The following is an 18845-nucleotide window of genomic DNA, read 5'->3' on the forward strand; positions in this document are numbered from 1 at the left end:
ATCTTATTCGTTGGATGTATTTGATATATAGTTTCCTATTTTGAGGAGCATGAGGTAATTGCTGATTTGTTGTTGTCTTTTACATGTTTAAGGCACATTGTATATGTAGTTTTATAACATGTGTCAAGCTTCAGTTGTGTAGATGATACAGGATTTGACACATACTAGAAATAAATACAAAATAATTGCTGATAGTACAGTGTATGAACACACAAAAATTCATCTCTTGTTGATGTGAGAAGACTGCTTGAAATCTCTTTGTGCCCAGGTTTGTATAAATTATGAACTCAGGTTGCAGCTGAAATGTGTCCTGTTCGAGTGTCTGGTATGGTTTGTTCCCAGTTATAATTATTTTGAGCTCACAAATTGCATAAGAATGTTCAAAAGGGCAAGGAAAAGGGAGCAATAAAGGCTGACAGTGGAGAGAGTATAGGAAAAGTATTCATGTATGTGTTTGTATATGGATAGTTCTGTGTTGGAAATAAGTACAAGGTATAGAGAGAGGTGGGGATTGGGGTGAATTTTAGGGGGAGGCCACTAAGAAAAAGTTGTAAATATGTCAGCAAAGCTGTAGACCTGACTGTGAGGGATAAGAGAAGGGTTACGCGGAAAGAAATATTGATAGGTTTGCTGCATGGACTACGAGAGATCGTGGGGCTGAAGGGCTAGTTCTTACAAAGATGGTGTGTAGATAAGAGTATTCAGATGAGACTGGTGGTGAAGCAGCCATCGAATTCAGCCATGTTTTACTAAGCAGAATGCTCTGCCAACTGAATGTTCACACTTGGCTTATGCTCGAAGTTTGATGATGATAATTCGTATGACATTACTAGTGGATCATTCTCGTATAAAAACTCTATAATTGCTGCAGAAGAGTAGATAGGTGATAGATACTTTCCCTGCTGACTGTATGACATATTTTCTAAAATATACCAGTGACAGGACAGGAATAGGATTTTCTTGCTTAAAAAAAAGAAGAAAACTACTCGTACAAACTCTAATAAGAGTTTTTAGAGAAGATGAAAAGAAACACTTTTTATGTGACATTAATGTCAGCTGGAGAATGGCGTATCTGAAATTTTTGTCAAATAAGATAGGTGTTTCTTTTTATCTCCCAGTAACACTCTAAAATTTTGTACATGTAGTTTTCACACACTTGCAAGTGGCGCTGCCGCCCCCCCCCCCCCCCCCATTCACACACATGTGCTGCTTACATGTTCTTGCGGATTGGGATAGATTGCGGAGGCTTTGAACAGCAGACAAACACTAAAAAGTGGCTTAAGCTGTTGGACCAAATCCTCCTTCAGCCTCGCAGCCACATTCACACTTGCACAATACTCACACACATGGCCTGTGTCATCCTTGTTGCTGAAGTGTCTGTGCCTGGAAGTGACAGGGGCCATGTGTTTGTCTGTTGTGTGTATCTTTCTAAATCTGAAGAGCTTTATCCAATAGTTTAAATTTAGTTTTAAGTTTCCCCATATGCCACGCATCATCTCTTTGTGGTGAGTAACAGTCTATCCTATTCACACTGTCGTTATCCTGTCACAATATATTTTCCAAATTTTTTTATGTTAGCAAGCTGCTATTCAACTTTTCTACTGCTTTTCATGATATATATATATATATCATATCCCTCTGATTTGAGTAACTGTAAAGGTATCTTCATTTTGTGTTCAGTCCTCTTTACAGTCCTCCTAAGGTTTTCTGTCTGTGGCCATCAGGGCTATGTCTCTTGTAAACTTTAGTATTGGTGTCTGTTCCCCTTTAGTGTGCTGAAATTTTTGACATAAGGTTTAAACAACAGTTGAACTCACCTTTGCATCCTTTGTAACACAAACTTTATTAACTGTCTTTGGTGTGCTCATGCATTTTGTGGGTATGTATGTTATTCTGGCATTGCTGTAATTATCACCAGAATTTTGAATATTTTATTCTACTTGATAGAAAACTTCGTTTCAGCAAACAGAAGCCATGAAAGTATGCTAGTCTTTCTTTCCATTATTAACAACAATATCAGAGTTGTGTTTTGGTATCTTTACTTCATCAGTCCACACTAGTCTTTACAGTTCAACTTTTTTCCCCTTAATTGTACTTTACTGTACACAATAATTTACAAATGTGTAATGTCACCTGATTTACAAATTTACTATCATTTAGTAGTTCTCAGCTTTATCTGTTAGTGCTGTCTGTGGTAATGGGATGATAATGATTTTCTTTATTTTTTTAAACTGATTATATTATGTAGATTCAGAATGCCTGCTCAAACCTCTGGTTCTGACATTACCCTCTGATTTGAGTAACTGTAAAGGTCTCTTCATTTTGTGTTCTCTTACTTACTTCTTTTACCGTTGCTGTCATCAACTCTTCCAGCGTTATGTTCCTGGTAAATACGTGCTCTTTCTTCTATAGGCGGCAAGGATCACGTGCCTGCATTTTGCAGGTTAATATCTTTATTTGTAATTTTCCTAAAGTAATGGTAAAGCTGTCTGCGAGTACAGTGCTAAAATTTCCTACGACAATTTGTTTCCATGTCTTGCTCATCCATCAACATTTATGTTCTTTGCATTTTTCTGGTTGTATTTTTAAGTAATCAGTACTTCTTTGATTTAGTGTATTTTCTTCTCTCTTCAGTAAGCTGGAATATTTATCAACTGTGAAGAGTTCCCGTATATACTTTCACTGAGAGTGGGATAACCTCTCTAATCTTAATTGTTCATTTATTATTGAAAATCATTACTAGGCTATTACCAGGATTAGTGCCTACCCCTGAATGTGTTTTGCAGTAAAATATTTTTTTTTCTTCATCTTTGTCTAACCATTTAATCCAGTTAATAACCATAATGGAAATTCCTGGATGGAGCAATAAGTAAAGGAAGGAAAAGACAACCACTCATCTATAGTGGATCAATGCGTGTAGCATGGTAACACACAACAGCAAACAGCATTCACACTAGCTTTCGAGCACTATCCCTTTTTCCAGCAATAGTACACACGTTCACACACACAACCACATGGCCGCAGGAATGTATGTTTGGGTGTCTGTGTGGTTGTGTGTGTGAATGTGTTTGATTGCTGGAAAAAGAGTTAGTGCTTGAAAGCTAGTGGGAACGCTGTTTCCTGTTGTGTGATACTGTGCCCCATGCATCAGTCCACTATAGGAATGTGGTTGCCATTCCATAATTTTTTGTATCGCTGCATTTCATCCAATTGATGTTCTCTGGTTTCAGTTTTCTTCATGTATGCCTCTTTGTTGTTTGCTTCTGTCAGTTGAAACCTTTTTTGCAACTGTAGGAATGCTTCTTCTGCATACACTATATCTTTCAGTAATTCAGCTGTTTTGTCTTCTCATTGCTTAATTTTTCAAAAACCCCAAATCAACTGGTTTTAATCCCTCTTTGCATAGTTTATATTACACACGTGCACACATAAGAAAGTATATACACTAAACAAGACAAGTTTGCTTCTGAGGTTCTTGGATGTACTGCTGAATCCAGTTGTTGAAGGCCCACGATATTTTGGCGAATAATCGTTCTGCCAACACCAAGTGGTGCTGAACTACAACGGCACCATCTGATGGCAGAACGGTTATTTGCCGAAATATCAACGACCTTCGACAATTGGACCCGGCAGTAAACCCGAGAACCTCGGAAGCAGCATACATCCCTGGAAAACCTCAGATCACGTAAGACAAGTTTGTTTCATTGAGCATCTTGAATGCTAATAAAATTTTCCATCCTATAATTTATATTGATATGCTGTAAAATGATAGTAAGAGAGAGGGATGGTTTCTTGTATCCGTCACAATATACTACCTTGTTTCTATTGCCAGCAGTGTCTGTTGATTGAAACTTCAATTTTTCATCTGTTATCTTTTCTGTGTGTGTGTGTGTGTGTGTGTGTGTGTGTGTGTGTGTGTGTGTGTGTGTGTGTGTGTTGTTGTTGTTGTTAAGCTGTATGATGAAAATCACTATCTGTGATAATGCTACATATAGTTAAGCAAATGATAAGAATTATTAAATGTGCTGGAGAATCTTCTAAGTATTATGCACAGTGTGTAATTCTTGATTTTTGTTTCAGAGTTTGGAGCTAAAGTATTGTACTGCAAATTGATTGGTTCTGTTTTACGCGTAAAATTATTTCTGTTACAGGACTGTATTTTAGTTAGGGACAAATTTGATGTAGGCTATGATGCTTCGAAACAAAAAGGTGTTAGCAAATATTTCTGGAGTTGCTGTTAAGAGGAAGATGGCTAGAAACAGGAGCGTATTAAAACAGTCACAATCAGAAGGCCACCTTGAAGCAAAAAGCACGAGGAAACATGATTCAGTCTTACATCATTGCACTGATTTGTGCAAGTCTTTGTCCAGCTGTGACTATATTTCTGGTGCTGAGCAGTCATCATCTATTGCAGAACATTCTTCGATGAGCCTGATGAGAAATACTCCATCTGCTGAAGTGGGGAAGTGTAGTAGTGCTTTGGTAGGTAGTAACACCAGTTCATCACAGGGGTCGCCTAAATCTAATAAGACAGCAGATTTACAGTCGTCAACTGTCTCAGAAGATTCAGTACGAAGCCTTGACATGGAGGATTCCATTGTTGAAGTAATTCCCATAGAGATTTCTGATGTCCGTATATTGGAAACAAAATCACACAAGCCGTCTTCCAGTGGTAACAAACCGATAGATGCAGATACGTCAGATGTTATAATTATCCCAGATTCTCCAGGACAAGGGACTGCAGGGAACAAGGCTTCGAAGACTACTTCAAATGAAATTTCACGTGTGCAGCGAGGCAGGAAAAGAAAAAACAGTGATGATAGTGGGATTGAAATCTTGTGCGATATTTCAGGAAGTAGACCTAAGAAGCAGCAGAAAATTAATATTGCCAGTAAAGGGAGCAGTGGGGATGGAGATGATATTATCTTCATTAGTGCAGAAGATGATGAAGTGTCAGTCATCAAAACAAAGGAGGAGCACAAAACACCTCAAGAGGATGTAATAATTTTAGATTCGCCTCCTGTGCAAACTCCTGTGCATAATTCAGACAAAACACCTAAGAAAATGGTTTCAGCATCTACAAGTGTAACTGGTTTAATTCCCCATTATACGCAACATTTAATAGATTATATTTCTCTTGATGGAAGACCACCTGTAAATATTTCTGACTCATCTATTGGGACACCTGTGTTGCCTTTTTCACTCAGAGATGCATTCAGAGATGAGGAGGAGATGGTGCAAAGACGGATTCCTGTTTTGAGACGGGCACAGGGTACCAGAGCTTCCATTCGGCGGCAAAGGGAAAGAGCTGCGTTTCATAACCGTTTAGTACATGCTCGCAGTCAAGCAGGCCGATCAAACTGTATACCTGTGTCTACTTGCGCTTACTTTCCCCCTCACCCTTCAAATGCACTGATTGGAAATCAGACTTCAACTATCGGAAATGCAGCCGAAAATTCAACTGCACAAAACTCGACAAACCAAAATGTAGCACCTGAAAACTCTGTACAACAAAACTCGACAACCCAAAATGTAGCACCTGAAAACTCTGTACAACAAAACTCGACAACCCAAAATGTAGCACCTGAAAACTCTGTACAATCAGCTCCAGAAGTTTCACAATCGCCAGCCTGTGTTTATGGAACCAACATTTACAACCCAAATGCGAGTGACAAAGAGAAGGATGGGTTGCGACCAGTCATCATTGATGGAAACAATATAGCAATGGGGTATGTATGAACTGTTGTGGCCATATTTATGGCTATTGGACAATTAAAATCTGGTATGTTTATCAATAAAGTAGCCTGTAACTTAATTTTAAGTGATTTACACTGAAGGTCCGAGTTGATCTCCAAGTATTACGCATAGATTTGTTTTGTTGCCTTGTGTTGAAAAAGATGTCACTTTTCAGTTCATGTGTATCGTTTTTTAATTGATATTTGCATCTGAGTGTGACAAATAAGCAAGCTTGACAGCAGCTGCAGCTGATGAATGTTCAGACAGCAGTAGATCAAAACAAGATTATTTTTTGTGATAGGTGGTAGAACTTTTTTGTATTTCTCCCAGTAAGCAGTTTGAAAGACAACCCAGGTATTTAAAGGTATGCTATTATTTAGGCTGTAACATACACCTTGCTATTATGTACCTAACAGAAGTTTTGAGTCAACTGTGAAGAGATAGGATGTAATTTATAAAACTTGGTAGCAGTTTGTGACCCTAAAATGAGGACAAGCAAGCAAATAAGTATTTGTGTAGGTATAAAGGTATGATTGATTGTCTAACCAATCATTGGAAATTAACAGAAAAACTGTTGTTAGAACTGCAGGGTTAGCACAAAATATTTATTGTACTACAACACAGCTACAGCTGCTTCATTTGTCGGCATTATTCAATGAAACTAATACTTCATCTCTGTGATAATATTCTAGCACAGAGGACATTTCTACAGCTACTACTGAGTGTTAGAAACCAAATGGTGTGACTACTAGAGTGGTCATGGAAGTCAGTGGCATTGGGCTCTAGATGTTCAGAAAGTTTTTGCTTAGTCACATTTTGTTAAGTCCACTGAGAATGCTTCACAATAATTGCAGCACAACTGGGTTATGGTGTGACTAGCTTTCTATGCTATCTTTAATTGGACAGAGGATGCCACACGAGTGTATTACTCACGCATTCCCGAGAGAAATTATCAGCGAGGTGCAACGTAAAAGCAGGGGTGGTGTTTGGATGTGCTAGGATATTCCACAGGTTGGGTAAATGATAGAATACTACTTTGGTGGCCAAGTGTAAAGCCGTGGGTGAGATATTCTTACATCGGTGGATCAGTGTAAGATTTTGGATTAGATATGCTGATTTATCAGCGCAAGTCTAGGGGTACTCGAAACACTATTGAAGGATGTGGTTGATTTTTTTAAGGCACTTCTGCCCCAGCAGCATCTCCTCTGAACTATGCAGGGGGACACGTCACACCCTTTGTTCTCGCAGTATCCTTCACCTAAACATTTCTCACAATGTTTAAGATTTTAGTTGCCATAGAAGTGTCCACCACCCCTACAATAACACTGTAGAAAATTTCTTACTGGAGGGGTAGCCTAGCAGCAAGTGCTGAGCCCATAACTTGGACATACTATAGCATTGTGGAATGATATATCTGGACATGAATTCTTAGTTTCCTCAGTTTGTTTCTCAAGGCACTCAATACAATTGCTTGAAATTTGTATCATTTGCCTACACCCTGTATATATGCTCCATATGCTAAGTTTTGTGATTGTTAACACAGGTCATCCTTATTTTTGCAACTGCAATCCTACCCACCCTCCCCATTGCAATGTTCCCCTAACCCACTATCAGTTGTCACAAGCATTTCTCACACACCTGTAAGATCAGGGCTACAAATCATGAAGTATCGATTCAGAGGTGTGTGTGTGTGTGTGTGTGTGTGTGTGTGTGTGTGTGTGTTTTGAATATTTTTTATTGTTTGCATCCTGGAATATCAATGATTGTCATGACAATCACAGATGAATGAACAGAACTGAAGAGCAGATTTCAAAATTGTGTTTCAGATAAGCAGTATCTCCTCACACTGTTTATCAATAATTCGAGTATTTGTGGTGAGAAATATACATCCAACTGATATACAGTTTCTCTACTTCAAGTGGGTGTGTGGTGCTCATCACTCTGATGAACTGTCCATGGTTAAAGATTTATAAAGTTTTTAGATAACTTATGTCTCTAACATTTTCTTTCATTATCAACACCACTTTCAGAAAATATCTGAAATTTGGCTATTTTTTACAGTAGTACTTTTTATTAGTTCAAAATATGTCTCCTGCAAAATATATACATTTCAACAAAAGTTTTGCATCACCCTTATATGTTGTGCTATTGTGTTGTTATTGTGACTGTTCCTGTGTCGGAAGGTTGCTCCCTGACGTTTGTAAATACACACAGTTACCACGAGTGCTACCTACGGATAGTGTGTTGCACCTGAATGGATTACAGCATTTCAGTTTAAAGTAAATCACTTGTAGGACATCTTAGAAATGTCTGTGGAACAGTAGAATGAATGTACATAATGCCATGAAGGACAGTCATGACCAGTGATTGGGTCTGCATCGTCACTTTACACACAAAAGGCTTGTCAACCAGGAAAGTTGCTTGATATGTGCACTGAAGTCAAAGTGATGGCTGCAGATAAGGAATTGGTTCCAGTTGACACTGTTGAGGAGACTGCACAGGCAGTTCAACAGCTGCACGGGATGTTTGGTATCTACAAGTTTTGAGTCAAAGCAACTGGGTTGAGTACTCCAGAATTGAGTTAGCATTCAAAAAGGCTACAGGCCTAATGCATCACATCAAACTGTTAGGAGATGATTTCATGATGCGCATCTCCATTCCCTACAACCATGATGAGCACGACATCATTCACCTCATTACCATGGACTATTACAGATGGGCAAGACATTGTGCAGAATGGACACCCCAAAATTGGCATTGGATGCTGTTTATTGACAAAATCCGGATCTGTTTGTACTCTGATAATCACAGATAAAATGTATGGGGACAGCCTGGTAATATTGAATGCCTCCAACACTGTTCCACATGTGAACAAGGTGATGGTGGAGTGATATTCTGGGGTGGCATATGTGACCACCATACATTCCTTGTGATTTTTGAGGGCACTTTAACTGCTCTGTGATACAGGGACCAGATTTTGCAACCAATAGTAGTACTGTACCGTCAACATTTTGGTGGCAGTTTCATCTTGATGGTTGATATCTCGCATGCTTATTATGGTGCTGTTCTCATTAACATCCAGCAAGTTAGGATCACCAAAATGGAGTGGCTTACCTATTGTCTGGAGATGAATCCACTCGAACATGTTTGGGATAGATTGGAACAATCTTTTTTTGTAAGTTGCCAGTGACCACATATGCTGTGCAAATTATGTCAAATCATGATTGGAGAATGGGACAGTTTGAACCAGAGCTGGCTTAATGATCTTGTTGCTGGTATGCCACGATGGATTCAAGCTTGTATCTGAGCAGGGGGATGTTCCACCACATTTTGATGTTGCTCAGGAGTGCCGTGGAAAACCACCCCATGGGAAACAGCCAATTTTGTCATTAGCAAATAATCCCCCCTCCCCAGTGGGCTGGACACATTGTAAAGGAATATATATGTACCTATGTCTCAGAGCCGATTTTTGTTTTCTGTGCCATGAGTTTCGAAAAAAGAAGTGATGGAAAACTTCTGCCAATATGTGTAGAGAGAGGAAAAAATGTAAAATTGGCCTTGTAGCTCTAAAGCCTTTAATAAACAGATGAAAACGGGGTAAAGCTGACATTTGTAAGATTTTAGCGCTTTCTGTGACAGCTGCTAGTTACTGGCACAGCTTTATTTAAGGATACGTTCTAGATACACATGATCACTCTGCTTGTAGAAATGTTTTTGTTTGCTGAGAGAGAAGAGTAAGGAAGTGGCTGTGTTGGAAATGAAGAGATTACTGTTTCTCTTCATGTAGGTGTTAATAATTGTGCACAAATTTGAATCTGCCTGTTCCTACTGACCATGTTCCATGTAAGGAATATGGCATCCCTTCTTTACCCCACCACAACAGCATAGGAAAGACAGATTGCTACTTACTGTAGCCGTCCGAAGTGGCCGTGCGGTTAAAGGCGCTGCAGTCTGGAACTGCAAGACCGCTACGGTCGCAGGTTCGAATCCTGCCTCGGGCATGGATGTTTGTGATGTCCTTAGGTTTAACTAGTTCTAAGTTCTAGGGGACTAATGACCTCAGCAGTTGAGTCCCATAGTGCTCAGAGCCATTTGAACTTACTGTAAAGAAGACACATAAAGTCGCAGTCAGACACAATTAAGACACTCACATAAAGCTTTTGGCCACAGCCTTCATTAGTAAAAGAAACACACACACACACACACACACACACACACACACACACACACACACACGACCGCCAACTCCAACATCTCGGGCTGGAATGCAACTATCACGTGGGATGCAAGCAGCAGTCTGGAGGGGCCTTCCTAGGCCCCTCCAGGTTGTTGCTCGCATCCTGTGTGGTAGTTTAATTCTGGCCCAAGATGCTGGAGTTGGCGGTTGTGTGTGTGTGTGTGTGTGTGTGTGTGTGTGTGTGTTTTTACTGATGAAGGCTGTAGCCAAAAGCTTTATGCAAGTGTCTATTAATTATGCTTGTCTGCAACTTAATCTGTCCTCTTTACGGTAAGTAGCAATCTGTCTTTTCCAACATTGTTACTATTCCTGTCTGGAGTTTCCATTGTTTGATTTTACCCCACCACAATTTATGTTATTGGTGGCTCTTATTTGTGTGTATTCTTATCCATGTTTGCAAATTGGTTGAATATGAATTAGTGTAGGTGGGCTTCCTTTAAACTTCGAGAGCTCACCATTGGAGCTCTTTCCTTTTCATCTTCTTTTCCATCTATTGCCAAAAATACTGATAATAGAAATTTTTTGTTTCTGTTGGTCTGTCATTTCAATGACATTGACAAGAAATTTGCTGTTGACACACACACACACACACACACACACACACACACACACACACACACACACACTCTTATCAGCTGCAGTTGGCGTCAAATCACTTCGTGAAAAAGTTTCCAATTTAGTAGCTCAATTTTCTGTTCAATAACTAACATAAGAAATCACATCAGTGCATGTATCTGAGATTTCTAGTTAGTTGTGAAACCATCTACTAAATGGAGGGAAGGTGATGTCACAATGAAGTAAAATCAGCAAATTACAATTTTTAGACTTAGTGCCTTTAATAACATTGCTTTTTATTTTAACTGCCATATTATTTTCAGCTTGTTAAATCACTGTGCTATTCCTCTTCAATGAATGTTAAATCAACTTAAGTGTTTGTGAATTGTGAGATATTCTTAGGAGAAACTTGATGCAGCACAAGCTTAGGAAATGAGATTGTATTTATAAGTTCCACTGTAGTCACTTGGAACCCTATTAATTGATGTACTTTGCTTCTGTTTTATGGCATATATAATAAAGGCATGGAAAAGGAAAATGTTTTTCATGGCGAGGACTGCACATTTGTATCAAGTACTTTTTGAAGCGTGGTCATAAAGTGACAGCATTTGTGCCAACATTCCGGAGGGGTGCTTGCCCACCTGACCTTCGTTCTGAACTGGAGGAGTATGAGAGGAGTGGGCAGGTTGTATTCACACCAAGCAGAAGAATAGAAGGGCGACTCATTGTGCCATATGATGACAGGTATGAGGAGTAAATGTTGTACCTTTAACTTCATTCTAGAAATCAAAAGGATGTTAATGTAAGTTTCATATGATGTAAAGCATAAAATGTTAAGAAACTCATGTATAATCTGGAGAATGACCAAAATTACCTCGATCTACATTATCTGTGTTTGTCACTTTACAAATAATAAAAATACCAGTAATAATATAAAACTCAAAACGTTATGGAGTAGGCAAAAATTCACCACAACAGGAGAAACTCAGCCAATCTGATAGCAACAAATTATATTTGACAATATTTATTCTTCAGTGTAGTAATTATAGTTACTCAGCTCCAGACAAAAAATATGAAGTGTACTAAGGTGGCCAGACACCTTATAAGCTACAAAGGAAAGAGTAGGTCAGTAACTCCAGGTTAAAAGCAATATTAAACTTGTGACATCAGCCAGAAATAATGTTAGTGTGTTCACCTTGTACTGAGATATTTTTATCTACAGCAGACTTAATTTTATGGATGACTTGCCTGTAGGCCTTCTCAGATTCCTTTCTGAAAATTATTAATTTCCAGTGCCATATTTCTTGTATCCAATAAATGAGTGGAATTGCTATTTTTATGCGTGTTGTCCATGTATTTGTTAATGTAGTCCAGTTATTCTAATTGCAGTAATTACTGGTGTATCTGTCTCTGGTTTACTTATGTCTTTGAATGCTTCTATCGTGTTGGTTAGTTTGCTTTGCGGTACTCTCAGACTGTTCGACATAGTAGGAAATGTCACAATGAATATCTGTTGAAATGTCATTCACATACTTTATTATCTTACCATTAATGTCTGTTATCTGCCATATTGTGAAGATAATATTATCATCACAGGAAGACTGCACATTTGATGAATACTTCTTAACTGCTATACATTATTTATATTTCTTTTGTCTTGCCACAGTTGTACTTCTTCACATATCACTTTTCATAGTACCTGACACGTTCATGACTACCAGCTACTAGCTTATTGTCATTTAAAACCATATGTTTGGTGGAGGTACATACAGTATATGTGCAGGAGGAAGTAGAAATAATGAAGCGTTATGAGAAAGTTATACTTCAGTGAAACAAAAGGAGTATTGACACATCAGGTTTTGTCATTAACATTGTTCTAAGCAGCTCGTTTTACTTCAAAAAACTGGAAAGGAAACAAAAATTCTTACAATTCATCAAAATGCCGTTCTTGTACCAAATTTTGTTATACACAGTGCTGATGAATTTTTGCCATCTGGGGCTGGGTTCACACGAGTGGAATATTTGTGTAAAGTTAGTTGCGTAGTAAATGGACACACTGCTATGACGCACAGGGTAGTTACAACTGTCCACACAGGGCGAACATCTGCGGCTGTGGAATTTTGCAGCTTGCTAGCCCCCTCGCCCATAGTGAAATGGATATCGCACAGCAGCCATTGCATTGCTATGAGCCACGAAAATCGATTGCTAGTTCACATATGTGCAGTGCAGCAGACTTAAGATGAGGGGCCAGCTGACAACAGTGCTGGGGGCGAGTGACCAGTTGACAGCAGGCTATGTTGGATTCTTCATTATGGGTGTATAGCTAGAGTGTTTTACACAATGTACCCTCTGTACATATGGAGAGCAAATCGACACAGAGATTTTAATAATGGAGGTGGAGAAGAGGCCTTGTATTTGGAACATAAGGACCGATTAATATAAGGATAGAAATAAGAAAGGTGCTGAATGGCATGACATCAGGTGTGAATTAATTATTGATTTCACAGAGCATTCAAGTAGAGAGAATCTTTTGGTAAGTTTATCTTTTTCCTTATGCATTGTTGTATTTTGGTTCAAGGATCATTTGGAATTGCAACAGATTTGGAGATTGTGCGCATGCCCACATTTTTTCTTTTCTGTAGAAGGCATTGGTCAAAAGCTCAGTGTCTAACAGTCTTTTTGTTGTGCCTGGCGGCAACTCTGTATGACATCTTAACGATACGTAGCAGTCTATTCTTTTCATAACATTGTTGAGTTACTTACTTTGTTGTGAGCTGGGGTAGTTTTTGGCAGAGATAGAATAATAATACCCTAGGATTTACCTGAAAGTCATAGCCAACATTTCCATTGAAGGTCTTGCTTGTGTAATGCATTTCTAAGTGTGTGATGTAATTCATCAAAAGTTGAGAAAAACATTCTGAAGCAGTTGGAAAAGTTTTGATTCATCTCCTCATAGTTCCTTAAACTCCTTGTAATAACTGATTACTCAGTACTGGATGCACTCAGTACTTTTGGTGTACTTTTCTCTCTGTCAAAACTTACAGCCCTAAGTACACCACTATTGCACTTGAACGTGGGGGAGGGGTCACAAATTCAGTGTGCTTGTGTGGACTCCTTGTGGCTACAAATAAAACTATCTTCATTCTCAGAATATTTCTCGCTGTATTAAATCAACAGCATTTTTGGTCTTGAATTTCTATTGTCATTTAGTTGCAAGGTAAATTGTTACCAGGTCACCTTTGCTTATCACTTTTTAAAATTTGTTAACAATAACAGTTACTGAATGTTTCATGAATAAAAGACTAAGGCAGGCAAGACAAAGCATCCAATATATAGCTAACTGTGCCCCTGGATATGCAAATCTCACATCTCTAATTTTAAAATGAAAATAATTTTTAATGTGATGTTGACTTAAAATGTGATTGACTTCATAAACAACATACAAAAGTGAAACATGAGGCACAACTCAGCATAGCAAGCAGCCATAACCTCGAGTGTGGTGCGCTGTAATTCATCGAGGGCAAACACCAGCACATATCACATCTATGGCTCTCCTTCCAGTATTAAAAACAATTTTGATATATTTGCTAAATTTTGTGGGAAATAATGTATTACTTAAAGTTAACCATATGTAAACTGGCCAGCAACTAAGTTTTCACTAGAAACTTTTCATGAAACGTGATATTGTACTTATTTTCAGAGAGCCAGTTCCTTATCAAGCTGCGATGTAGGATTATAAAGTGTGAAAGAATTAAATTTCTTATTGAATAGGTTCCTCACTATTGAATGTGAAAGATTGCATAGCACAGAACACGCGTAAATCCCAAAACAGCAGCTTTTTAATTTTTTCCGTGATAGTTTTGATGAGAAACTAACTACATAGATGGATGTTGCTTTGCTTCATTTACATAAAACTGTTTTCGGATGCACAGCAGTTCACTTGACATTTGTCTTTGTGCAGTTTGTTCCTTAGCTTGCCACATGCCCACAGGACTGTTCATCTTGCTTCAGCACTTCCCCTGTACCAGAAACACTATGCTTCTGTCGCCCTAGCCTAAAGTGACCAATAGCAAGTATTAGGTGAGCAACAAAATTTCCGGAATATAATCTACACAGCATCAATAGATACAAGGGTAACAATGCCTTGGAAACTGGTTGATATGAGTTAACATTGTTTCATTAACACAATGTATTATTTCTTCTGTATTTCTTCTCAATAGTTTGATGACTATACTGTTTATCTTAAATATATTTTCTTTTGTCTTTCAAATGATGTTTTTCGAACATATTTTCTGTTTTCTTTCAAATAATGATTTTTGAATCTACTGTTGATATTTTCTCTATGCACTGTCTTCCTATTATGAACCTACTTCACACCATGCCTTTGTTGCCTCACCTTCTGGCTTCACCTGTTCTGTAGGTGTTAGCTTTAAAATTTTTCCTTCTAATTTGAATTTTCTGCTCCCTTTTGTGCAGTTAATCACTTGCAGATAACCTCTTTTAAATCCAAGATATTTCCCTAGAGTTCAATTTCTTCCAGTAATTACTCTTTTAGTACCATTATTATTATTTGCACATTTTTGGAATCTGCATGTTCATTGATATTTTATTCATTGTTTTCTCATAACCCATGTTAGTCAGAATCTCAACTGTTGGTTCGTGAGTGATTTTTGTCTGGTAGATCGTAGATGACTTTTATACTCTTTTGCAGTTAGTTGTCAGCATACAGTTGCCTATAGACCACCTCTCAACATTCTTAACATTGCATGGGTAGCTAACTATAAGATACTCTTCACTATCTATTGATCTCATAACTGTCTGGCTGGCAAAGTGATGTGATAACAGACTATTACTTAGCATAAATAGGAAGTGTTGAGCAGTAGATAGTCACATGAACATTGTGTTTAGTGTTACAACTTTCCTGCATGTGGAAAGGACTGAGCAAAGGAAGAAGCCACATGTGAAAATTGTCATGGATTGTTTTTCCACAGACCTTACATGGATCTTTTGCGCAATCCATTGAGTCTTCAGAATGGTTTCCACTTTTTGAATGGTTTCTCCATTATTGTCTCTCTGTAGTCACCCTCAAATGGCAGCCATTCTAATTTGCGCCTGTGTGTGCAGAGAGTGGCTGAACATATTAATCTAATGAGAAAGTCTCCACTTAAGTCTGTTCATGTCATTGACTGTCTCTAATGTTTTGGTATGCACTAGATAAATGTAACAACAGTATGTATTATTTCATGAAAGTGAAAGTGAAGTATAAACAGGTCACCCATTCTTTTACTTTGAATTTTTTATGTAGGAAGGTAAAATTTCTTTGTATGTGTTGATGGAAAGGAAGGGAATAGTGGCAGAACTCAGAGAGGTGATGTGGAATAATAGAAAATTCAAGTTGAGCTCATAAGTTGAACATTATGTTTTAATTTGTTATTGCTTCAAATGTTTTTATTTTATATGAAACATGCTATGATTAACATGTTTCAAGTTTGTATTTAGATACTATAATAACAATTCTGATGTTATTGCTAGGTTCATTGTGCAGTGTGCAGCAGAACTTGGTGGAGTTATAGTCTCCACAGACAACTTCCGTGATCTTCTAAGTGAAAATACCACCTGGAAGGAAACAATTGAAAAGAGGTAAGGTGGTAGTTTATTTGGTGCAAGCTGTAGGGAATGTGTTTATTTGAAGCAACAGTATTGCACATAAAAATACAACCTGATGTTCAACATCACTTTCTTAATTCACAATGGGAAGAAACTAGTAATGTACTGTGTGTTCTGCATAAACACAAGTGCAGAAACAAAATAAGAGAAATAACAGCTCAGAAAATGGGAGGTAGTCAGCATTACAAACAGTGATGTGATAAAGACTATTACTTAGCTTAAATAGGAAATACTGAGCAGTGGATAGTCACGTGAACATTGTGTTTAGTGTTATAGCTCAGCTTTTGAAAATGTGCTTTTCCTCATATGACATTCATTCAGATTTTACTTTTGGTTGGTTTACACATATTGCAAGTACAAACACAACTGTGGCAGGCCACTGATGCAGTACCTAAAAACAGTTATATCTCTGGCCAGGTGACAAAGGACATTGAGGCACTGGCTAGGAATTTGAGTAAAGGGGACTAGGTGTTGATAGTTCGAGGAGCAAGCAACAGCCTGGCCAAAAATACAGTACAGCATCAAGAGTGACCAGTATAAGTTGGATGCAGCAACCTCATGCAAAAATGTGAACATTATTGAGGTATGCTGTGGCATGATCAACTCTGGATGAAAAAAGCTGTGATGCAGGACAAATAGGGAATGACCAGGTTGTTACTGACTCAAACTTTGGGGCAGTGCCTGTAAGTTAGTGCTGTTTAGGATACATGAGACATGCCCAACATCTTAATAGGAGGAGGAAAAAAGATAAGCCGAACTAATGGTTGAAAATGGGGGGGGGGGGGGGGGGGGGAGCTCGCCTCCCCAGTGGTGGAATTCCTGTGATTACAGGTGTGAGAGGTAAGCCTATATTTAGCTGAAACACCTCATTCAAACTGACTGCTTTAAAAGACGTCTACATAAAACAAATTTATTTATGTACGTTTCCTGTGATGCATCAGAATGTTGGAGGACTAGAAAACAGACAATGGACTGCTTAACTTTCTGTTTACATGAGATGAGGTGTCTAAAGGAAACTGATGATGTATGCCTGAGCACTATGGAAATACAGTAAGCAATATTTTAAATGTAGAGTGTTATAAATGAGCAGCCTTCTTTCCCATGGGAAAAGTAGAGAAAGGAGAAATTAAAAATAACACCAAGTACAAATCTATTAAACCAGAACTGGAAGCTTATGCATGTGAATTGTCACTGCTGGAGAAGTTATTTGTAGTTATTACTGTATATAGATCCCTGCTCAGAAATTTTCAAATGTTGTTAGAAAAATTTGCTTCGTTATTGTGCCACCTAGCAAAAAAGTTTTAATAGTAATTTTCTGATTCGGATAAAAGAAATGATGTGTTCTGGTGTTGGTTTTCTCAACAGGATTATAGAGGAAAGCAGTACACTAGTATTATTTATATGTGAAATGGCCTCTCAACATGATGCACTACTGGCCATACTAAATAACTTACCTGATTACAGTGAAGTGATATTGTGTAAAACAGAATAATTAATAGAGAGGCAACAGAAAGTTTCAAGGCAGTGTTAGGGGAAGCTGAGTGGATGGGTGTGTTTAATGTGGCAGGTGTCAACTCCATATTTAATGAATTTCTGCTGAACTTTAACAGCTGCTTTTCAAAGAAAGCTATAAAATGTGTCACGTAAGACGTTAAAACGTTAGGATTACAAAGATTATCAAAATATTGTGTGCAAGGAAAAGCAAATTCTATGAAATGATAAGGACAAAGAGAGAAGTGAAGCTGATCTCATACAAAAAGATGTACTATGCTATGATTAAAACATGGGAAAATCTCTGTATAATGCCTGAAGTTAATAAATCAGATAGCAAAATTAAAACTGCATGGGCAGTAGTAAAAAGAGAAACTCAGAGATCTGTTAAGGAATGTGGAGGTTGTCAATAAATAAAAATGTCAAATAAGAAATCATTGCAGTCAGATAGCCAACATATGTAAGCATCACATCCTGGAAGTAGCTCAGAAGATTGGCATGGACATTTTATTTGATTATGAGTTCAGTTGATCCCAATAGCATTACAGTTGCTAGGATATCGAGCAGAACAATGACTTTACAATCATGAATTTTTTCATAAAATTTGCAGTAATGGATACAACAGAGCACAATCTGGTACATTTATGATGATACTCATATCAACTAATGTTACATTATAATACACTGGTGTTTAATATTTAAGGATCAAAGTGACATTTGCATGATATGTCACTGCCAAGTAACGTAACTTGATGAAACTTGGTCATACATGGAAAGAACTACTACAGTATAATACAGAAATTAACTGAAAGAAATGCACAATGAGACGAACAGAAATGACACTTTTATTAAGGGTGTATACGACCCAAGAAATGTGGGAAAAATCTGGGAAATTTTTTATTCGGAGAAAACCGGGAAAAAGATGGGAATTTTTCAGAATTCCAAGAATTTTTCATTGTTTTAGCTTTTGGTTAAATTATTGTAATTTCAGTGGTAAGAATGAAGTCTTTAGCAAAGAATGTTACTGTATCCTGCTACTGGAGAATGATTCTGCAGGAATAAAATATAAACGAGAGGATAAAAAAATAAAACTTTAAAGGCAAAGGAAATGCGCTATTTACAACAACAAAACACCGTACATGCATAAGCGTCTGCAAAC

At 37.9% G+C, this 18845-nt stretch overlaps 1 protein-coding gene across 2 annotated transcripts in view; it reads left to right on the forward strand.

Annotated features, from left to right (window-relative positions):
- Window positions 1-18845, forward strand: part of LOC124789755 — a 44223-nt gene that overhangs the window by 12211 nt on the left and 13167 nt on the right. Inside the window, exons 3-5 of one of the 2 annotated variants that reach the window (XM_047257208.1) lie at window positions 4152-5729; window positions 11051-11272; window positions 16061-16168. In XM_047257208.1, the coding sequence (XP_047113164.1) occupies window positions 4189-5729; window positions 11051-11272; window positions 16061-16168 (1871 nt within the window). In that variant the 5' untranslated portion in view covers window positions 4152-4188. Of the gene's footprint in view, window positions 1-2617; window positions 5730-11050; window positions 11273-16060; window positions 16169-18845 lie in introns of those variants that run through there. The other variant, XM_047257209.1, reaches the window with a different exon arrangement.

This window comes from Schistocerca piceifrons, chromosome 3 (assembly GCF_021461385.2).
Source record: "Schistocerca piceifrons isolate TAMUIC-IGC-003096 chromosome 3, iqSchPice1.1, whole genome shotgun sequence".
Taxonomy (NCBI): domain Eukaryota; kingdom Metazoa; phylum Arthropoda; class Insecta; order Orthoptera; family Acrididae; genus Schistocerca; species Schistocerca piceifrons.